Here is a 24,376-nt window from a genome sequence, read left to right as displayed (position 1 = left end):
TTTTCAAAGTTGTAGCTGTGCAATTTGTGTCCAAAATTTTCTGATTATTGCTCGAGATCAGAGGAAGAATCGGTGAAATTTTCGGTTAAAAATACTAAAGATTCTCCCGGTGAAAATGCAATTTTCGAGCAGAAATTCGGCAAAATCGAAATGTAGTCACGTTCTCTCGGGGGGAGGGGGGGGGGACGAAATCTGAAACGTGACGCTTCTTCGACTTAGAAATGGAGCATATTTTGAAGACGATGAAAGGAGAGAAAAAGTACGTATTTATTGAAGGGTATAGAATCGAAATGAGTCGATCGAAAAACGAAAACGTGAACTGATCGAATCGTCGATCGATTCACGTCGATCAGTCCACGTGTTTATTTTTCGATCGATTCATGTCGATCGAATCTGCACCTGTTTTTAATGATTTGTCGATCAATCCACGTCGATCCATTTAAGTTTTCATTTTTCGATCGATTCATGTAGATCGAATCCATACCCTCCTTATTTTATGTCCCATACTGCTGAGTGATAAAAACACTGACGTATTCACTCTGAAAAAAAAAGATTGGTAGAATTTACCATTCCTTCATGCTGTATTTCACACAGCGTGAATTCAAGGTCGATTCTGCCAGAGGAATGGTTACCTGCACCAGTATATAGTAACGTGTACCTTTCTTCTGGTAGAATTGACTCTTGAGTTGACGCTGTGTGAAATACAGCGCGAAGGAATGGTAAATTCTACCAATCTTTTTTCGGTGCAGTTCCGAAACCATCCGTGGAGCAACTCTGCAGAGAATCAAACAATTTGCTCTCGAGTAGCTCAAAAATTCCTGTAACATGGCTTCACTCAATGTCACTCGAGCTGTCGAAGACTGTCACGATTGACTCGAGTCTTTCGGGGAAATCGATCAAAACACGCTCTGATAATTCTCCCCGGAGTTCGAACGCAATATCCCGTTTTTGATTTCTTACACAGACCGAGTCTCGTTCCGTCGCCTCAACAGTTGCGATAGAGCCCTTTCAATTTTCCGCCTTTTGGTCACAAAGGAAAACAACAAACACAGTACCCTCTGGCCTTTTCAAAGAACAAAAATAATAATAAAAAAAATAATCTGGGATTTTCAGCGAATGCATTTTAAAGAGAGAAGGGCGTGAATAAACGACGAAAGAGAGTAAGAAGAGGAACGGGAAAAGTCTTCGGAGTAGTGAGAGAAATCAGTTCCCACAGCTCGAGGATGAACACATTCCGCCCCCTCTTGACACGAGAATGTAAGAACATTTTTTAATGAGCCCTGACGCCCATTTAGCTCAATGCTTCTCCGGGATCATCTCAATGTGTAGGTAAGCCGTTTTGCCAGCGGAGCGACGAAACGCGCATAGTGACGAAAGCGTGAGCCCGGAAAATGGAAAGGAAATTGGAACAAACATCGGAACAGGCGGAAACGGGACGCTCAACCTAAATGCCGTGGCAACTGTCCGCTTCTGCTCGGCTTTCATGGCAAGAGCAAAAATATGAACTTGCGAAATATCAGAGGGAAATGACGAGGAGAAGAAATTGGAATAATTGAAATTCGCTCGCCTCACCCATCATTCAGGATCCCGAGAGTAGCGATGAGGCGTAAAGGATCGATTTATTGAAATTGATAGACGAAACGATAGACGAGGAAGACATGAGGAGTATGGAGTGATCCTATTGGTTGAAATGGATGGTGCTTATGTAGACTGAGGGAGAAAACGATGGACTAACTATAGGTTCTTTCGTGGGTTGCCGTTAGTTGGATTACATTTTGCAATAAGGAACCACTATCTCTGGCTCTCCCACAAAAGCACATATTTGCATAGGAAAACCAATGGCATGTATGTTGTTTCTAAAATTGGCCAGAAATAGTGGTTCCTTATTGCAAAATGCAATCCAGTTAGTCTTGCCTACCATCCTTTGTCCATTGGAACCACCTGTTTCAACCAATAATATCCCTCGATACCCTATTTCCTTCTTTGTCTATCGCTTTGTCTACCAATTTCAACAATCAGCCTCAGGAGCTAACATGCCTGTATCCTCAATAATCCAAGGACAATGAAGACTGTACAATAGGCAGCGAATGAAAAAATTTGAGGATAAAATCCAAAGGAAAGCAAAAGATGAGAGTTGATTTCCTCGGGGAGCAAAACCGCGCGACCGTTTCATTTCAAGACTGGCCAAATTTTACGGCGAATCCCGACAACTGTGCTAGATTTGAGATCATAAAACTATGTCAAGAGCAAGTCATTTTTCTTGCCGCTCGTCTTTGAAGCTTTTATCTCCCGTTGGCACTTACAAAGCGGAAACCACCCTTGCCCCGACCACCCTCCCTCCCTTTTCAGACTCCTGTTTCCCGCAAGCCCGCGACGCCGCACAGTGGATCGAGTCCATTAGAGAGGTCGGACAAAATTTGGAAACTTCAAAAGCTTATAACTTCGTTTTTTCAAAATTTTGAGGTTCTCAAGGTGGGCCCATTGGTTTTCTCGTACAATTGTCTTTGAAAATCACCCCTTGAAATTTAAAATATGACGAAATAAACATCAAAATTTGCAGTTTTAGTCAAAAATTGCACGTCCGACCTCTCCGGTTGACTCGGTCCACCGTGCGCCGCGCCACGTACCCCGAAATGAATTATGCCAAATTATTCATCCTAACTCTGTAGCAACAAATCCTCGCGCCCTCCTCTCGAGGGTCGTAAATTAGCCGGCTGCAAGTAGAAACCGATGACGAGTATTCCTTTCAGAAATTCAGCACTGAGGAACCTCATTTTTTAGCCGGCAGTTCGTGTGAATGACGTTGCGCCGTGTTCCCGCTCTCAAGGCGATTTACTTGTTTTCGCGGGACTTTGACTTATTCTAAACCAGGATGTTCGATGATGAAGGAGGAGTGTGTTCTGTCTTATTAATGACGTCATAGTTTGGGTCCGCCATCAGATGCCGTCCTCTTGATCAGCCCTTTAGGGGCCGTCCCTTAATGGCGTAACGCTCCAAGGGGGGGAGGGGTCTTTGCTAGGGATTTACAGTGGGGGTGGGGGGTGGGTATAACCATGGCGTCACGTAACGAGTTCAGATGATTCTTTTTAGTTTCTGTAGAATTATTCCTCGGTCGTCTTTAGACATTTTAAAACATTTTGAAAATATTATCTGCAATACATTCACTTTTCCTCGCTAAATAGAAACGCTAATCTGATCAGAAAATGTAAGGTGATTAATGAGATAATACAAAAAAACACTAAGAAGTGGCCTAAACTGTATGTAACAAGGTGGAGAAATGGTACTGGGTCCACACCAATTCTCGGGGAAACTTCTTTGAAACTTTGGAACTTCTTGGCTTTGTTTTCCCCGCGAAATGGTGTGGAACCAGCACCATTTCTCCATCTTGTAATGTAAAAAGATTTTTAGATTTTTTTTCAATCGGAATGGGGGGAGGCTGAGCAAGCGTTACGCAAATTTTAGGGAGGCCTAGTACAGCGTTAAAAAGCGCGTTAAGGAGTGGTAGGGGGTGTCAAGAAACTGTAAATTTAGCGTTTCGTAAATTTAGGGACAGCCTCTAAACAGAGTTTTTCCTCTGAGAGGCCCCATGATGGTTTTTTCAATTACTAAGGGGGATTCAACAGATCTCTGCCACCCACACTTCGAGTAAAATTCAACGATTTAACTTGAAAATAGATTCCTTTGAGAAATCACAATGGTTCGTTACCTCAGAAAATGTTCAGATTTTCAGATACTTTAAGGAAGCTGCGGGACGACCTAATTTTTCAGAGAATCTGAGGTTTTAAAAAATATTGATTGGAATTGAAGCATTAACTGTGGTTTGCAACGTTGCAATCGAGGTAAATAAGCTCCTTTTCGCGCGGAATTTTTGAGTTCGTTTACGGCAGGCGTAACATACAACTATTTGACCACTAGTGTACGCATGTTGCAGCTTCGCCGGATTGAAGGCGCGTCAAACTGGGAAGATGTCTTCACCGCCCTGCCGACCCTCGCCAGCCGGGCGAACCCTAAAATCGCTGCGACACTTGGACGACGCGCCAATATTTATAACTCTCTTCTAGTTTTCACCATAAAAAACAATGACTATCCTAATAGCTACGATTTAGAATCAGGGACCGTGGTTTTTTTTCGGTAAGAAGCAAAAAGGAAAATAGGACTAAATATATTTAATATCGCGACGAAATTTCCTGTGATTTCAATTAAAATTGTTCGTCAAATTACTGTTTTTCCCATGTTTTGATATGTTTTATTGAAAATGCATAGTACGTTGTAATGACCTGCAAATGAAACTCTGTCTCTCGTTTACCAAGTAGCGATGAAATATGAGGATGTTTAATCAATCGAACTGAATTTTATAATTAGAAACTACATGATCCAGCTCACCCATACAAATATGAATGTTCACAGGGAAAGTAATGGGACGTACGTTCTCTCTCAACTGATTCAGACATTGTAGTTTTTTAATTGCAAAATGTAGTCCGATTGTATATTTTATAAATTATTTTAGTGGAGTGAGCTGACGCCAGGTGAGACAGCCACGATTTTCCTCCCATTAAAAATGAATTGAATAGTGATACACTAGCATAAAAGTATGCTTACTTTCTGTTTCCAGAGGTACGAACAATTAAGAATAAAAATCTTGGGTGACTGCTATTACTGCATCAGTGGTGCTCCCAGGGAGAGGCCAGACCATGCTATTCTCAGCGTTTACATGGGGCTATCCATGGTGAAAGCTATCAAGTAAGTCATTCTTTGGTGGAAAAATGCACAAGATAATTACTTTCATTACGAAAGCCTTTTCTCACGCCCAGTGGATTTCTTTCGTCCATTTGCATGTTTATTCATCGTCATAATTTATCTCTTTTGTCATTCGGTAAAAGGGAGGTTGAATGAGTTTGTCTGTGCTTAATGAGGGGATGATGCAACCCTTATCGACGTCAACCCCGAGGAGAGGGATAATTCCATTAGAGCACACGGAGAGTTTTCAACTTTCCAACTCTCTAACTTTTCGTGGCCTTTTATATTGATTTTTTACCTCTCCATTTTTTTTAAACGATATGTTTTTCGTATATTCCGCATTTTCTTTATTGAATGTCAGTCTTAAGATGAGAATAATCATTACTATAAGTATTACCATAAGCTCTCTGGCCCTTTAAATTTCATTTTTTATCGTGCTTTTTTCGACACCGTTCTATTGGGCCGATTTTCATGATTTTTGCAGCTATAGACAGATGATAGTCCATCGATGAGCCCGCTTTATTCACATTTTAGAATTATGACTCAGGTGTTCTTTAGATGACGTGATAGAGTAGTGAATTCTTCCATTTAAACAATTTAGATGCTCATTTCTCGTCGGAGTTCGTTCTGAATCATTAAGGTGCTTGCTGCGAGCACTCTACATATCGATCCTTTTCCATAGGTTTAAATGGCAGATCAATCGATACATCTCAAAGTACGCCACGCCACTGGTCGTGTAGCAGCCAGTGCACAATTTCGTTCTCAGCATTGCCATTATTTCACACACTTCTTCGTCAAAGATTAGATTAGCCACAGGATTTCCTCGAATCAGTGCTGTCATTTTATTTTACCAAAGATTACAGGGTTCCCGGAACTACTTTCAATTTACAAAAGTTCCGAGAAAAGCTCCGATTTTTTTCGAAACTTCCGGGAAAAATTCCGAGATACACCGAACTTTACTTCCGAAGATTGTCAAATTTGATCAGAGAATCATTAAATGTGCTCTAACAATCGGCCAAACTGACGAAAACCCCCAAAATTCCGAGAAATTTCAGAGAAAAACTGGAAATTCCGGGATATTCTGGGAAATTCGAAGATACCAAGTGAGGTTCCGAGAAACTGCAAAAGTTCCGAAATTTTGAATTAATTCCGGGAAATAGCAGCTTTGCCTCGAATCTCCTCTTCAACTGCCAGACCTCACTTTCGCCTATTAGATTTTTACCTTACTCTGAAAAAAAAGAATCTTAAATGCCGTCGAGAAGTATTCTTCTTAAATCAAGAATTTCGGTGCTTAATATAAACTATTTTTTGCTTAATCCAAGCCTTATTTTCTTTGTATCAAGAAAAATTCAGCTTAAATCAAACTAAATTTCGGCGGCAATTTCAAGAATCATCAAGCTTGAGCCAAGCACATTTTTTCTCAGTGTAAATAATTTTGCTTTCGAGTTTTTGAATGTTTAAGAAAAATGGTTTTGTCATCAGGTACGTGCAACAGAAAACCAACTCTCCAGTAGACATGCGGGTGGGCATTCATACTGGAGCCGTCCTGGCCGGGGTTTTGGGTCAACGACAATGGCAGTTCGATGTTTATTCCAAGGACGTGGAGCTCGCTAATAAGATGGAAAGCAGCGGTCTTCCAGGGTAAGCTCATCCCTTAATTGGAATTATTTATGCTAGAAGGAACTATGTGCATAGACTTTGCGTGTAACATAGTTCCTTTTAGCAGAAATACGCCCAATTAGCTCACTATTTTACTACACTGAAAACTCAATAAAATCTTTGCACGTCCGCTTCTCCTTCCACTGGCTTTTAGTCATGATTTCACTATTCCCCCATGCTTTACCGATGCTAGACGGATCCTGCAATTTGGCAACACCGGACTCCCTCCATTTAAACCTATGTTAAATAATCGATTCTTGTCGGAGCACCTGGCTCCTGGCCCCTCCAAGAATCGATACATTTCCATAGGTTTCAATGGAGGGAATCCGGTGTTGCCAATTTGCTGGATCCGCCAATGTTTGTCGTCGGAACGTAACTCAACGATAATTCATGATTTCTTCTGATCGTGTGTTGAATGTACAACCTTCAGCGCTCCAAAAATCGAATTAAGAAAAAAAATAAGCCGTCAGGACACAATCCATTCAGGCTTGAAATGGTTGACCCACCAGTATGAAAAATTTTAATTTACTTGTTTAAGTTGTCAAAAAGAGAATTATTACTTTTGAGGTATTGCTCCCTGACACATAAACACGTCAGTGAAACGTGACTGACTCTAACTTCGAGAGTTGGTGAACGTATGGGTGTACCGTTCATACCTTCAAACGCACGGTGTAATGTTTGAAGTATTTCCACGGTGTTGAAGGCGCTATAAACGCTGCCTGCCGACGCGCGATTTGTTGCCCACGATAAATGCATCTGGACGTTTTCACGCTAAAAGGAACTATCTTGCACGTAAACTATGTATGTACATCACATAGTTCCTTCTAGTATGCATAAATACGTCCAATAGTGACGTTGGTTCTCGGACCTTCCTAATCGTGTTGCCAACTGTTTGTAGGGGGGGGGGGGGGGGGGGGGAGTCTTCTTATTGAAAAGAAATATGTTTCTAATCGAACTTATGACGAGGATCTTCTCGCGAGAAAAGAGCCGACACTTTAAACTGGATAATATACATGTCATATGTGGGTGAATCCTCAACAATAGCCATATCACAGTAATTGGAATACGAATTATTAAAAAGCCCATTATGTTTATTGAAAATGTACTATTCATATTTATTCATCCACAAAGTGTTTGTTCTGCTTCGAATGCCAGCATGAGGAAATTGAAAGCAAGTATAAGCAATAAGTTTTCAAAACACTTGATTTCAACCAGAAAACCAGGCCTTTTGGATAGAAGGCAACTCTCAATGGACCACTAGACAAGGTACGAATTTAAGTAATCTGATACCAGTTTCTTAACCAGAATTTCACGTTGAACACGATTCACACAACGGAAATTACTGAAACCAACCCCTAACAAAGATATTAACGTTTTTATTTCACATTGGTTACGAGGAATTTGAACTGCCCGCTCACAAGAAACTCAAAGCTCGACGTGAGTCAAATCGCGCACTACAACGGTTTCAGCAAGCTTCTCAACCGAGCAATGTTCATTTCCCGCCATGTGTTTTTCAAACGATAAGCAATTTGCTATAGCTGAGCCAAAGCGTCAAGATTGAGGTTGCTTGATTTTTATATCACGTTGAGCATTGAGTTTTCATGAGCGGGTGGTTTGAATTCACGCATCAAGGATCATAAAATATCTTCGTAAGGAGTCAATTTCGGTAATTTTTGTTGTGCGCATCGTGTTCTACGTGAAATTTTAGTTACGATACATGTATCAGAATGCTGAAATTCGTACCTTGTCTAGTGGTCCATTCCGAAGTAACATTCAGGACAATTAAATTATGATAACAAATTAGTTCGTTTTCGAATTGTGCGAAATCATGCTTTAACAGTTAGCAAAAACCTAAAGAACCAACAAATAAAGACACATTTTTAAAAAAGTGAATCTCTAAGGAAATTGCCCATTTAAACAACACAGTTTGGCTGTATTTAAGTAAATTGATATGCGACACGGAAATCTTTGAAACATCGTTGCATGTGCGTATTGCCGTTCAAAGGCTAACGCCTTCACGTTTTGATGCATGCAGCAAAGACGTCTTTGTAGCCTGAATAGTTGCACCCTGGCGTCAGCATGAATTTTGCCGTATTCCCACGTATACATTCGACGGCTACAAAAAAAAATAATGTGAATCTATTTGTTCCAGTGGCGTGGCGTGAATTGCGATACATCGATTGTTATGCCATTTAATCTATGGAGAAGGATCGATAAACAGGGTGTTCACAGCGAACACCTTAGTAATCGATTCTTTTCCATATGTTTAAATGGCATAACAATCGATACATCGCAATTCATGCTACGCCACTGATTTGTCCCACAAAGATCCCGATTGATTTGCCTCTAGGGTGTTCGTCGGGGATGATACTCTCAACACGCACAGTGAATAAATCTTCATCCGCGCATCATTACGACTTATTTAACGGCGTATATTAGCGAGCCAATCGGGGTATCAGTCATCATTAAAGTGGATTCGACGTTTGTCTGGAATTTCACCGTTGCGTTGACTGCACCATTGATCCGTCGTCCCTGCGCACACTGGTCGGAAATGGTGTACGCCGCGGCAGGTTGGACACCGAGATATAATTACGAATTTTCGAAGATTTAAACTCGCACTATTGCGTACGCGCAATGCGTGAAGTATTCCTGCAATCTTGTAGGCGCTTATATGCGTTTTGCGTGCACCATGCTGCACGCTCAATGCGTGAAGTATTCCGGCAGTCTTGTAGGCGCTAATATGCGGTTTGCGCGCACCATGCTGTACGCTCAATGCGTAAGGTATTCCTGCAGTGAAGTATTGCTGTAGGCGCTAATGTGCGGTTTGCTCCGGCCGCATAGACTTGTCTATTCCAAGCCGTTCTAATAAAGTAAAAGCGAGCATTAGAGATTCCCAAAAGTAAAGTCTGTTTTCTTATGTTTATTTTACATAATTACGTACCACTTATTTTACATAATTATTTGTTTTTGTCAAGGATGATTCCTTTAAAGTTTTGAAAAGATCAGACCGTTAATTTATAAATTAGAATAAATGAATCAAATATCAACGATGAAAAACCACGTATTTCGACGTATAAACCACGTTTGTGACGTTGCAGACTTCCGATCATACTTCAAATAAATAGAAAACTACCCGACGTCAATTCTTTAAAACTCTCGTGATTTTTCTTCTCGGTGTCTGTAGAGAACTCTGTGAAAACTTCAAGGAATGATATTCATTCGATCTCCTTCAACAAAAATCAAATGGAAGCGAAACTTTTTAAAAACCGCAAACGAGATACCTCTTCTGATAGTTTTACCGTGGAAATGATTACTTTTTTCAAGTTTTCATTATTGAACGATTCGATGTGTTCGCTAGAAAAACTACTTTCTTTCAACATGAGGTAATCTAGTTTCTTAGTCTTCGCGTTTAAAAAGCAAGTTCGTCAAGACAATTAAATAATACAATTCATACTGAAACTAGATGTCTAATGGATTAATCTGCAACATCTCAGATTCTCCGTGCCAAAACAGGAATGCAGCGTTACATTTGAGCAACGTTATGATGAGATATGACTGCAGTCCGGTAACTGACTTTTAAACGTTGATTGCTTTCGATAGAATTGAAATCTAATCGACGAGGTGCATGGACAGACAGCCCTTCGCTCTCTCTAGCTACCTTAGTGATCTCATCCGTAAATATTAAACCTTTAACAAGATTCTGACCCCTCGCCGTTCGCGCAACCCGTTAAAGCCTAAAATCTTAAGTAATCATGTTAATAAAACTTTGGTTTTACAATTGAAGGAGAAAATTCATCTTGGGGGGGGGGGGGTGTCTCACTCAGGAGTGTATTTCAGGACAGGGTCGGACTGGCTCGCATCTAAGGGCGTAGACCCTAGGCTGGTTAAAGAGGCGTGATATACTTCCTGGTAGGGCATCCCCTACGTGGAGAGGGGCTCAGAAAATTTTGGCAAAGCAGCACGAGTTCACGCTATTTTCTGGTTCAAAGTTTATTTATCGCACAGAGTAAACATTACAAAATTGAACGTATTGAAGTAAACCGACAGGCTTCTGAATTTAAAGAAAACATCAAAACTTAAAGCCACTAGATACATCCAAGGCATCCAAGCACCATTATTTTCAAAAGAGCCGAGCTAGTGCTGCTATTTACTCGGGCTTAAAATGAGGGTATGCAAATCCAACGTAAAAAAGAATCAGACAAGAACCTGAAAAAAGAGAGTACATATCAACACAGCCGAATACAGGAAAGACGTATTCGGGCCTCTTTATAACATCTCTCCCGAATCTGAGCGACACCTCATTGCCAGCATATAGAAGAGTATTGAGAGCTCACTCTTCGTGTCATCGCGCCTTCAATTTTTCGGACGTTCCGTCCGTCAAGTACGCATAGTTGTATCTCTGCGCCGTCGTAAACGAGTATCTTTTCCTTCCCTCTATTTTCATATTGTGTTTGTTTCCGTTTGTCTTATTCGTAATGGTGCTTCAAGCACTACGTGAGTAACACAGCCGAAGGTAGGAGAGATGTGTTCCTGCCTTTTTTTTTTAATTTTCTCCCGAATCTGAGCGACATCTCATTGACATCATGTAGGAGAGCATTCAAAGATCACGCTTGGCGTCATCGCGCCTTCAATTTTACAGATGCAGCACGAACGTCCATGAAGTACGAATAGTAGTATCTCTGCGCCGCCGTCGTAAACGCGCATCCTTTTCCTCCCTCTGTTTTCATATTTTTCATATTGTTTCCATTTGTCATAATCGTAATGATGCTTCAAACTAGTAGCATAGAGCAGAGCATTTCGAGTTCACGACTCACGCCATCGCGTCTTACATTTTTCATATGCAATGTGGAAATCCATCTTGTGCGAATATTTGTATCGCGTTTACTCTTTAGATTCCTCTTATTTTTGAATTTAGAGAAAAATGAAGGTTAACTTTGTCCTTAAAGTTCCCGAAAAGTTCCTTATCACCTCTATAATTCCAAGGTCTTTTGCCCCTTTTTGAGGGCGATTCCTTTAAATTTTAGGGATACCGAAAAGTATCTGTGATCTAGGAGTATTTACAAAATGTCAATTCTTTATCTCAATTTGTTCAAAAATTACACAGGTGATATCTCTGTTGCTGGCGGTACAGGACTTTCGAATCACCCTGTATTATTAATGAGAACAGGCCTAAAATTACTGACTAAATTAAAATCTGGGTGCTCTCTCGCCAGCACCATGTTCAAGTATGTTGCTTTCAAAGTAGACCCCCTAAAAGGCTATCGAGGAAATGGCGGCCAAAAATAGGGGATGCGCAACTGCATAGGTATTGGGCCTCGATTGATTTTCATTCTAAAATAAATAATCCGTCTAAAATAACGTGCTGGACGCTCAAGTGCATTACTGAAGTGGTTTTCGACCGCAAGAACCACCCCCCCCCCCCCAAGTTGCGATTTGATCGGAGAATGTATTGCAATTTTATCGACGGCGATTTATCACAATACATCTGATAAAAATTGCGATGGATTGCGATTTCATTGCGCATAAATTTGTAATAAAATCGCGATTTTATTAACGCCAATTTATTGAAATATTATCGGCCAAAAAATCGTGATAAATTGATTTATAATTTTGATTTTATCAAACGCGATTTGAAATGTATAAAATCGAGACAAGATCGAGTATAATCGTTAAAATATAGTAAAAAATTACGATATTTTGAAATTTTTGCGATTTTTTAAGATATGTTGGCGATAAAATCGCTAGGACGATGAACGTTTGAGCGATTACCCTTATTCTTGTCACGATTTTATCTCTATAAAATCGCGTTCAATAAAATCGAAATACCGTCTCTTTTTATCACAATTTTTTTTTGATAATATTGCGATAAATCGTCGTCGATAAAATGGCGATTTTATCAAATTCATGCCACAATTTTCAATGAATAGCAATTTTGTATCCGACGATATTGCAATAAATCTACGTTAATAAGATCGCGATACATTCTCCGGCCAAATTGCAACTTATCGAGGGCGGTTAGGAAATAAAGGGGACCAAAATAACCTCTCTATCGGTTTCCGGGCCACGCGGGGGTGGTTTGAGGAAGGGGCGGTTGAGTGGACGAAAAGCTGTTTGCACAAATGTGCTCCAGCCCCTCTCACTGACAACTTGGCAGCAGTGGAGTGGCGTGAATGATCGATTATCGATATCTCGCCGTTTGAAGCTATGGTTAAGAATCGATTATCAGAGTGTTCGCTGCGAACACCCTAATAATCGATCTTTTTTCATAGGTTTGAGTGGCGTATCAATCGATATATCGCAAAGCACGCCACGCCACTATCTGGCACAATATAATCAAGCTCAATATAATCAAGAGCTTTTACATTACACGCGAGCAGGTGAGTTATAATTATGCCCGGCATATCTTCGCATCTATCTATCTTTTTGACGTGACCAATTTAGCCGCAATTAAAAATGAGTTTTAAAGTATTAAATCCACTGTATTGTCCAGATAATGGACGAGAGCAAATATCCCCTCGTAGAAAGCCATTTTTCAAATGAGCGTGTTGATAGACAATCGAACGAATCAAATCGAAAACAGATATACCTGCTTTAAAAACGGTAGCTTGGTTGCCGATTTTCGTCTACTTGCGAACTTTTATTTGATATGCTTGTCATTGACTCGTGAAATATTTAAAAAAAAAAAAGTAGGGATACGTCAGACTGAGCTTGACCTTCCTTACCCATCGCAAGGATCGACAATGCCCTCTCGACCCCGCCTGGCCCCCTCGACCCCTCAGAGGGTCACGTACTACATGAACAATCCCTATTAAAAAAATATTGAGCTATAACTGAATCATTTAATTGTAAGACAATGTGCGATTTTGTTTAAGTATGATGATTATAACACAATGGACTTAGACCAACGATTTCGCGAGGGATTGTTTCCTCTCTCTCTAAAAGCGAGTTTTGATTTTGTGTAGTTTCTCGCTTGAATTATACCTTCCTAAGAAGAAAAATGTTTATTTTGCTTTAATAACGGTTATTAATATTCCTAATGTTGTAACGGTTTCCCGTTTGAATGATGCTTCCAATGAGGGGAGGAAGAGGTGTTCATTTGCTATAATAACATGTATCAATGTACATAATATTACAACTGTAACTCAAAAGTACCCAGTAAGTGAGTCAGTACTGCCGTGCTAAGGAAAAACACCGTATGAACATTCGAGAGTTGCCAAATTTCCCCGTATAAAAATTGTATTATACGGAAAGTTACTCATATTTTTCCTTAAAAGTAGATATATCAGATCCAATTGCATGAAAAATTGTCTGAAAAATTTGAAGAAAAATATTCCAAATTTTCCTCGTCAATTCATATTTCTCTTACGTCTGACAACGTTTAAAGGCTCATACGGCGTTCTTTTTTAGCATGGCAGAGTATTACTGTACGAAAACCTAAAAAAGATCTTCCAAGAACTCTATCCTCCACCTATATACTATACTTCATTCTTTGTTCATTACTCATACCTTCACTGAGGATTTATCCATACACATTTATGCCATGATCCCTGGCTCCTTAAAAACGAGCTCTCTTGATATTCATTTGCGACACAGCTTTTAACTTTTGAAAATCCGTCAATGAGATTGATGACCCGAGTAACGACGATCTACAAATAACTCGCTGAAAAACCACCACCCTCACCCCGGGGCTCATTCTTTTCACATCTATTTGAACCCTAACAATAGTAGCTCATCGATTATTCTGTTGCGTGTTTATACACTCCCCTAAACTATTATGAGCCCCTCATCAATCTGCTCTATTCTTGAACGAGTGCAGAATACTTCCATTACTCACTTAGAGTGGCGTGATTTGCGATTTAGCGTTTGATCTGTCATTTGAACCTATGGAAAAAGATCGATAAACAGTGTGTTCGCAATGAACACCTTGATAATCGATTCTTTACCATAGCTTCAAATGGGGTGAAATATCGATAATTGATCATTCACGCTTCGCGACCGCACGCACTATACCTGGACGCTCGTGAAGCCCTGCTCCCTTAGACATCTGTTTGGCTCCTTACAGAAAATTTAAGGGAATTCTATAAATAAGTGCGTGACATTTTGCTCATTTTTGGAGTTTTATTTAAAACCAACTTTTCAATAAGAACAGCTCAAAGTGAATATTATGGAATGACAAATTTTTTCAAAATTTTCTAGGAGAGGCCTACAAACTCCTTTTGGTGCTGGAAAAGTCCCCAGAGTCCTCTCTTATAGGTGATGTAGCTCATTGGCCAAGCGTGCTCTACGATAAGTCGATATTTTCCCATTTGAAGCTATGGTAAAGAATCGATTATTAAGGTGTTCGCTGCGAACACCTAGTTTATCGATCCTTTTCCATAGGTTTGAAAAGGAGACAAATCGATATTTCGCAAAGAACGCCACGCCACTGCTAAGTGAAGCTCTTCCGACTCAGGTGGGTCCCCTCCCCCCCCCCCCTCCCCCCACGAAAAGTTTCTAGTTCCACATACGGCAGTATGGGACACTGCAATGAGATGAAAAACAAATAAGAAATACAATTTTGAGCACGAAAAGAGACGAGCATACCCGCATGAAATCGAAATGCATCAAAACTTGTTAACATGTAGAAACAATACTGACATGTCTGGTAAGCAACAACGCCGAAAAACAACATTGAAAATTGGAGAATTTATTTCATTACAGTGCTGAAGAATGGTGTGAGACGCCTAATTGTAAAATCCTAATATAATTATGAGTATAGATCTTTTTATTTAAATATTCATGTTGAACATAATCTGCTTAAAACCTAGTTGTTTTTAATTAGTATATGTATAGGAATCCATTCTTCGAATGTCTTTCCAAAATAATGAAGAATATTAAAAACATGATAAGAATGAAATGCGCTTCAAAACAATATGACAACAATATCATGTGTAATTTATTCTGATTTCAGGCGAGTTCATGTCTCTGAGAAAACTTTAAGCTTTTTGGACGGAGCTTTCGAAGTGGAGCCGGCTTATGGGGAGAAGCGGGAAGAAACTTTACGCTTAGCCGGAATTAAAACATATTTCATCGTCGAGCCGAAGAAAGCAGTGAGTGCATGCCTCTGATTTTTCCCAACATTTCCCAACTCCTGGAGTTGAGCAGAATGAATTATTCTTGCTTGACAGGGTTACAAAAAGAAGAATACAACAGGAAAAAGGAAAAATTGAGTATATGAGGTTAAAATCGTCAAAACACAAAAAAAAGGACAACGTTTCGAACAATGGCGAGGTGTGAGTGATCGATTATCGATATTTCCGCAATGGAGATGTTGTAAGCGTGAGGAATTTGCGATTTGACTGTTGATTATTGTGTAAAATTTTGCGAGAAACACGATGGTGCCACTGGTTTTCTGTGAAATCAACTCCCAAGCTCAAAAAAAGCTCTCAAGTTGAGGCCAAAATGGAGGGGATATCCCACGCTATCCTGAGAGTCCACCTCTACATCAAGACAAACTCTCCATGCGAAGATAGGGAGGAAATACATTAGCAGGGTTGCCATGTTTTCGGTTTTAGAGTCCCCAAATAAAGTGGCAGCCCTGTAAATGTATTTGCTCCCTACCTTTGCATGGAGAGTTTGTATTGATGTAGAGGTGGACTCTCAGGATAGAGTGGGATATCCTCTCCATTTTGGCCTCAACTTGAGAGCCCTTTTTGACCTTGCGAGTTGATTTCAGAGAAAACCAGTGGCAACATCGTGTTTCCCGCAAACTTTTACAAAAGAATCAATAGTCAAATCGCCATAAGCAACATCTTTATTGCAGCTATGTTGAAGAATCATCGATTATTAAGTTTTTCGTTGCGAACATCCTAGCTGTTCATCGATCCTTTTCCATCGCGGTTTAAAAGGCAGATCAATCGATTATCGAAAAGCACGCCACGCCGCTGGTCTCGAGCCGTTACGGGCTGATTTTCAGTAGCAAAAACTCTCCAGCACTCAATACTTCATTTATTTGATTAGTTCTTGCAGCCGAAAATGAGCCCGTAACGGCTCGAAACGTTCTGCCTTTTTTCAGCCTTGTTTACATCTTTTTAAGGGGTTGGGCAGCGCAGCGGCCAGGGGGCGTAGCCCGCTAGTTGTAATTAATTATCTCCATTTCCCTTTCGCGGTTACCATCGGGTGCTTTGTCCCTCATTGTTTTCTTTATTCGCAACATTTACCTTAATTAATTCAGTGCAAGCGAGTCCGCATCAAGTCGCTTCTTCGACATAAGGGCGTATCTCGATTTTGGCATGAGTTTTAAAAAGCAGGGATGTATGTGTAAAATGGGGCTCACGTAGGAATTGAGGTACGTTTTTACGTCAAAGAGGCGGCGATTACAGTGATAGGTTCGTTAAATCGTTGATGCACCTTCAAAGCATTGAAAGTCAGACATTAATTCATGAGATTGAAAGAGGGCGCGTGTCAGGTCTCCGGATTGAATTGATGTTGTAGATGCTCTGCACCGAACGAGAGGATCAATTTTCTCGGAAGAACTTTTATGAAGAAAAAAAATATTAGTCTCGTATTAAGTCCCGCTGCGGAAGTAGCAAATTTCCAAAGGAGACAACCTTAATACCATCCCTTTGACCAACTCCCGCTCCACTGAAATTAAAACCCTTCTTAAACACGCAATTTTTACTCAGCACAATATACGAGGTCTGTTAGATTAGAAACCGGATTTTGGTCATAACTAGCCCACTGTGCGTTCGAATGAGGTTTTCTTGGACTTTTCTGATAGCTGATAATATACTAAAGAACGCCACGTTCACAAATCTTGTTTATTATGATCAGTGTTTATTCTGTGTGCGTTCTAAACACAGAACAAAGCGGCGCGGCGCGGTGTGCTCCCAGCGCGACATACGCACTGGCGCCTACAAACCTAACTGGGATACTTCACGCATTGCGCAATGCGTGAAGTATCTCTGTTAGGTTTGTAGGCGCTAATGCGTGTGTCACGCTGGTCGCCCTCGCCTGCCGCGCCGCGGCTGCCACGACGCTTTAAGCAACTATTTCGCAACAGAGGTGTTGCTCAGTATCATACTAAATTGAAGGCACTCCAACGTTAAAGGGTTTCAAAAGAATTAGTTATTGATGATCTCAAGAAAAACTAGTCTTAATGCATATTTAGTCAAAAATTCGCCCCCGAAAACCAATTTTTTAGCATCTAAACGTCAGTTCGAACTTTCTTTCCGCCGCAAGGATCCGTGCAATTTCAAAACCTCAAACATGTATTTCTGGAAATAGCAAAAACTGCTGTCTTGCGCCTTTTCCCCAAGCCCCTCGATTCTTTTTATGCCGTGCTGTAATGAAGAACGCCGTATAAGCCATCATGAGTTAACAACTTTCCGTCTAAAAACAACGAATTTTCAAGAAAATTTGAGAATGATTCTCCTCCGATTTTTTGGAGGATTTTGCTCGGAATTCGATCTGAAAAGTCTTAAAATTTCAAGGAAAAATATTTACAACTTTCTTCGAAAATAGATATTTTTGAGAGGAAATTTGTCAACATTGGAATGCTCATACGGCTTTTTTCTTTAGCATGGCACTTTAAACCACGATTCAATTAATATACATGACAATGTCTTTGCATGAACATAAAAAGCGCGAATATTTGAATCATACTAGTGGTATAAACAGTTACGTGACTACTCAATCAATGTCACAATAACAGTTTTCTATGGTTTTGTTACATTGATTGAGTAGTCACGGCCTCAGAGCCGCAGTGTCAACACGTAACTGTTTATACCACTAGTATGATTCAAATATTCGCGCTTTTTATGTTCATGCAAAGACATTGTCATGTATATTAATTGAATCGTGGTTTAAAGTGCCATGCTAAAGAAAAAAGCCGTATGAGCATTCCAATGTTGACAAATTTCCTCTCAAAAATATCTATTTTCGAAGAAAGTTGTAAATATTTTTCCTTGAAATTTTAAGACTTTTCAGATCGAATCCCGAGCAAAATCCTCCAAAAAATCGGAGGAGAATCATTCTCAAATTTTCTTGAAAATTCGTTGTTTTTAGACGGAAAGTTGTTAACTCATGATGGTTTATACGGCGTTCTTCATTACAGCACGGCATAAAAAGAATCGAGGGGCTTGGGGAAAAGGCGCAAGACAGCAGTTTTTGCTATTTCCAGAAATACACGTTTGAGATTTTGAAATTTCACGGATCCTTGCGGCGGAAAGAAAGTTTGAACTGACGTTCAGATGCTAAAAAATTGGTTTTCGGGTGCGAATTTTTGACTAAATATGCATTAAGACTAGTTTTTCTTGGGATCATCAATAACTAATTCTTTTCAAACCCTTGAACGTTGGAGTGCCTTCAATTTAGTATGATACTGGGCTACACCTCTGTTGCGAAATAGTTGCTTTAAAGCGTCGTGGCAGCCGCGGCGCGGCAGGCAAGGGCGACCAGCGCGACACACGCATTGGCGCCTACAAACCTATCAGGGCTACTTTACGTATTGCGCAATGCGTGAAGTATCCCAGTTAGGTTTGTAGGCGCCAGTGCATATGATGCGCTGGCAGCACACCGCGCCGCGCCGCGCCGCTTCGCTTTGCGTTTGACTCTAATATTTAAACTCGCGGAGTCAACGTTTTTCAACTCTTGAAATCATCAATATCTAATTTTTTCCAAAACCTGTATCCCTGCGCCTTGTCCTCAAAGCCCGTCAATTCAGAAGACTGACGACTGATAGGCACTACATTCTAATTAAGATATCTCGCCAATCCTACATTTATTCCCAAATATATTTGATCCATAAAGGAGGAACTTCCTCCCGCCTCAAAAATATGAATTGCTCTATTAATCAATCCTTTCATAGATGTTAATTTCATTTCATTTTTTGTTTTCAGTATCAAAGTGTGCGGAACGGTGTGATAACTGATATTAATGAGGCGCTGGAGAAAGATAACTTTGAGGTAAGTTAAATATTACTAACTAATTAGTTACTAATTTCACTGATTTCACTCGTTTTTTGATGGCATCCACTTGGCAGAATTTTGCTGCAAAAACTTGTTCGGCACACATGCAAACACAAAAAAACCCTATGCCTGTCGACCTAGCATCAAAGGCTTGTGTGAAACTGAAATACAGTAATATTACATGTGTGATGATTAATAATGTGAGAGACCCATGATATCACGCATTACTTAAAGAAAAGGAGGAAGAGAGTATATTTAAGATACTAAACAGTTATGTAATCAGAAAAGTTTAATGATTTTTATTTCACATGTTTCAGTGCACTAGTCCAGATGATGAAACGAGTAGTGCTCAAAGAGTTCGAGAAAACTCGGAAAATTTCAAGAAGCGGCTGAAAAAAGATCTCATGAACAAAGATGGGCAAAGGTAAGGTGAAAGGATAAGGATACCACAGTACAACGATGAATAATTCCTCCTATTTTTTTTCTTCTTCTTCTTTCTTTTTTTGTTAAAAAAAGCTTGTCATTATTTTTTCAAATTTTCTATAATTTTTCTTAACCTTTTCTATCTCTTTTTCATCTTTTCTTATCTTTTATTCAGAATAGAATCCTCGCGGAGGACCCGTCACAATTAATTCGTAAAAATTTCACGCTAATTCTCTCGGGTTTTCTTCTAGAGAAATAAATTATAGAAGGAGATTTTGAGGCACTGCATTAAAATTACAAGTTCTCATAATTGAGTCATCAATGCACCATATCTCCTTCGACTGCACTTTAATACCGACGACTTGATTATGCACCTTAATTGTTCGTGCCTGACCGTCATTTTATTATATGATCTCCTTTCATAAGCCATTGTCTTGTTTTCACATTTTTACAATGAGCCATCCGTGGTGCCCAATTATTTTTTTTTTTTAAGTAGAGGACAAAAAAATAATTCTATCTTTCATTTAATAGTCTTAATATGTTCAAATTTTTACAGAGAACTAAGCAATCACATTTCTCCGTGGACCCTTCGCTTCAGGGACACCGACAAAGAAAAAGATTACAACCAGCAAAAAGAAGCATCATCCAATGTTTCCATTTTAGTCTGCCCCATTGTTTTAGTCTGCACATTTATTGCACAAACAATGATTTTGCCAAGGTAAATATACATTTACACCCTCACATTCATTGAAAGGTACAAAAAGCAGTCGCCCATACATTGAATGTATCAACAACTGGATTACATTTTGCAATAAGGAACCACTATTTCTGGCCCATTTTAGAAACAACATACATGCCATTGGTTTCCCTATACAGATATGTGCTTTTATGGAAGAGCTAGAGATAGTGCTTCCTTATTGCAAAATTTGATCTAACTATACAGTATATTCTATGGATAGCTCACAATCGGGATATTCTCATCCTCGCAAGTGCAACAGCGAGTAGATTGTTGGCTTGTTATCCAATGACCTTGATCGACAGATAGCACTGCCAAAATAGGGATTTATCGATCAATTTCAATCGATAACGATTCAATAAGCGACCCGCAGGTGCGTTTGTGATAGAGAACAGAGATCCATTACCGAGATTTCCGGTGATTTACCCGTGCCGAAAAATGAATATTTAGGTACAATATTTAAATGGGAGAATTCACAACATTTTAGCATGTAATATAAAAATCTTGGATCATTATCCAGGATTTGAAACTAGCTGGCTCATCTGGGGACTATCATATGTCGATAGCCGCAAAAATCATAGAAATCGGCCCAGTAGAACGGTAGAACGAATTGTGACAAAAAATGAAAATTCCGGAGCGTGCTTTGAGACATATCGATTGATCTGCCATTTAAACCTATGGGAAAGGATTGATTCACAGGGTGTTTGCAGCGAGCACCTTAATAATCGATATTTACCATAGCATCAAAGGGGAAAAGTCGATAATCGATCATTCACGCTTCGTCACTAATGATTATGCCAATTTCGGTCGCTGATCTGGCCTTAGACCCGGACTTGCGTTACTTAAGAGTAGCGTACCTTTAAATTATTGCAGACTTTGAATTTTAATCTAATCATATTTCTGTTAGCTCTTGCCATAATCGTTAAATTTGTCTCTGGTGGAAAAACCTTTTTATTCTCATTTATTTTTCGTTTGTAAACCCGATGTTGATATCAGTGTTTTTTATTTGCTTTCAGGGACGCGTTAAGTTTCTCATCATTTGGCGTAGGATTTATTTTAATTATTATTTTTACTAGTATTATAATAGCTGATATTTTACCGGCGGTGAGTAATAGTCTTCAATCCTTTTTAATGGTTTTGTTCCAAATTAATTTACTTAAAGTCCAAATTTTGCGCGCCGTCGCACCTCTTTCTGAAATGATTCACAATTTACAACAAAAAACAGTGCCAAATAGATTGCAACATCGGAACAAAAAAATGAAGCTTGAAAAAATTATGACAAATTTCACAGAAAATTTACTATCTTGACTAGACATCATCACCCATTTTTTTAACAAGGCTTTACAAGCTCAAATAGTCAATCTACTTCAGGAAATAAACACGCAACAGCAAAGAAGTTTAACATAGCTTAACTGTCTATTTTCCAAATTTTAAAATGCAATCATATATATTTTCAAGTTGAAACATGCATGAATGTCACCGAGAAGTGATCTTATATATAAAGGGCGCTAACATACGCATATTTCATTTTCGTAATCTTATCAAACGCCTAAATACTATGTGATGCGTCTTGATTCAAACAGTTATCCGCAATATTACATAATTAACAATATGTTACCTCTATGTTTCAAATCCAACGTTTTGATTTTTTTCCAGATATTTCCAAACAAACTGGTAAAATGGAGCGAATCTTTAAATAGCGTTTTATGGGCCCGAAGGCTGATTGTTATTGTTGTTGTTATTGTTCTAGGATCAACTAATTTAATAGACTCTGTAAGTATCTATATTTTGTTTTGAAATACTCTGTGGGCAAGAGATTACTATTAAAGAAACTTAATAGTGATTTTCCCTCGAAAAATGCACTCAGTCCTTATACAGGGTGAGCGAAAAGTCCCCGACCCCCCCTCTAACTTTTGAACGAATTGAGCTAGGGAAATGAAACTTTGGGAATGTTCCTATCTCAAAGGGGACCATCTTTTGGGGGGGTCAAAATTTCGGTCCCCCCCTCAGGGGGGGACGGGGGCCCTCCAACTTTTTTTTTCAAATGGCAACCCCTATCTTGCGATACCTCATTCAAAAGAGCATAAAAAACTAAGAATTTTGGCGCAAACCGCAGATCAATATCTTAATTTTTGACCGAGTTATGATAGGTCAAAGGTCAAATTTGACCTATTTTCAAAAAATCATAACTCCGGTTCAAATTATCGTAAAGGAAAAACTAAAACGGGAAAATTTACCAAATTGTGTCCGCTTTTAGGTAAAGATTGCAAAAATCACTTCGATTTAATTTTAAGGGGGGGCTCGGACCCCCAAATACGTCAATTCAAAGGTCATTCAATTTTCCCGCGAAATAAGCCAATTTCCCCTGGATTTGCCTCCACATTATCTCAGTAAGGTCAAAATCAGTTCAACATTACGTTGGCAAGTCCCCAAATTTCGGGAAAAGTTGAAAAAAAAATGATATTTAAACGGTCGAATTTAATTACCTTAAATTTCGTTTTGTTAACTTTTCCCGAAATTTGGGGACTTGCCAACGTAATGTTGAACTGATTTTGACCTTACTGAGATAATGTGGAGGCAAATCCAGGGGAAATTGGCTTATTTCGCGGGAAAATTGAATGACCTTTGAATTGACGTATTTGGGGGTCTGAGCCCCCCCTTAAAATTAAATCGAAGTGATTTTTGCAATCTTTACCTAAAAGCGGACACAATTTGGTGAATTTTCCCGTTTTAGTTTTTCCTTTACGATAATTTGAACCGGAGTTATGATTTTTTGAAAATAGGTCAAATTTGACCTTTGACTTATCATAACTCGGTCAAAAATTAAGATATTCATCTGCGGTTTGCGCCAAAATTCTTAGTTTTTTATGCTCTTTCGAATGAGGTATCGCAAGATAGGGGTTGCCATTTGAAAAAAAAAGTTGGAGGGCCCCCGTCCCCCCCTGAGGGGGGGACCGAAATTTTGACCCCCCCAAAAGATGGTCCCCTTTGAGATAGGAACATTCCCAAAGTTTCATTTCCCTAGCTCAATTCGTTCAAAAGTTAGAGGGGGGGTCGGGGACTTTTCGCTCACCCTGTATAGTAGAAGAGATTAATTTGATGGCATATTAGTTCGCCTTCAATTTTTAATCAGGCAATCCGAGCTCCCGTGTGGTCAAATAGTGGTATCATCCCTCATATAATCGTCAGACAGTTTCTTTCTGTCAGCAAATTTGTTGCTAACACGATAACATTCATTAGAATCGCGTCAACTTTTTCAACTTTAGTGTAGTTTCCGAAGGAAATACACTATTTTAATGGTGCGCTTCACTAAAAACTCAATGAGAACCATTAAAGTAGTACATGATTTTTACATAAATGTTGAACAAATACGATTATCTCAACGTGAAATTGCAGAAAAAATTGCGCCGCTAACCGAAAAGATCGAGAGAAATTTTGTAGTTTTTGGTTTTATTTTACTCTCTCTGTTTAGTTTACAGGGATGGGGGGCGCCTAACTCATGCTACTAAACGTATGCCAACAGAGAGACTCTGAATTTTTAAAAAAATTTGAGGCCTTATAAATTCTCCCATTTTCTTCAAGGGGGCTCTAAATCAGTCTCGTATCAGTTAAAAAAAAAAAAATCATAAATCTGGCATTACAGTTTAGAACCTCCCTTCCTATATGTGTGCAGAATTCCTCATTTGATTCTCGAATCAGCATGTATTTTGCACGCTAGAATCAGCATATTTTCTAAATTTATAGTCTTGTGATTGTATTGAATGTCAAATTATTTGACTAATTGTATCATTTATTATATTGTTAATTCTTATCAAAAGACTGGTCCAATAATATCAAAAAGTTTCATAGTCTTGTCAACGTGAATTTGAAGGAT

At 39.3% G+C, this 24,376-nt stretch overlaps 1 protein-coding gene across 1 annotated transcript in view; it reads left to right on the top strand.

Annotated features, from left to right (window-relative positions):
• The window catches only part of Ac3 (Adenylate cyclase 3), a 116,690-nt gene that overhangs the window by 77,500 nt on the left and 14,814 nt on the right, over positions 1–24,376 (top strand). Inside the window, exons 5-12 of the mRNA XM_019048821.2 lie at positions 4,613–4,740; positions 6,220–6,378; positions 15,347–15,485; positions 19,275–19,340; positions 19,661–19,767; positions 20,323–20,484; positions 21,519–21,606; positions 22,159–22,275. Of these exons, the coding sequence (XP_018904366.1) occupies positions 4,613–4,740; positions 6,220–6,378; positions 15,347–15,485; positions 19,275–19,340; positions 19,661–19,767; positions 20,323–20,484; positions 21,519–21,606; positions 22,159–22,275 (966 nt within the window). The remainder of the gene's footprint in view (positions 1–4,612; positions 4,741–6,219; positions 6,379–15,346; positions 15,486–19,274; positions 19,341–19,660; positions 19,768–20,322; positions 20,485–21,518; positions 21,607–22,158; positions 22,276–24,376) is intronic.

The sequence above is a fragment of the Bemisia tabaci genome, chromosome 1 (genome assembly GCF_918797505.1).
Source record: "Bemisia tabaci chromosome 1, PGI_BMITA_v3".
NCBI classification, from domain to species: domain Eukaryota; kingdom Metazoa; phylum Arthropoda; class Insecta; order Hemiptera; family Aleyrodidae; genus Bemisia; species Bemisia tabaci.
This window is presented reverse-complemented; position numbering and strand designations above follow the sequence as displayed.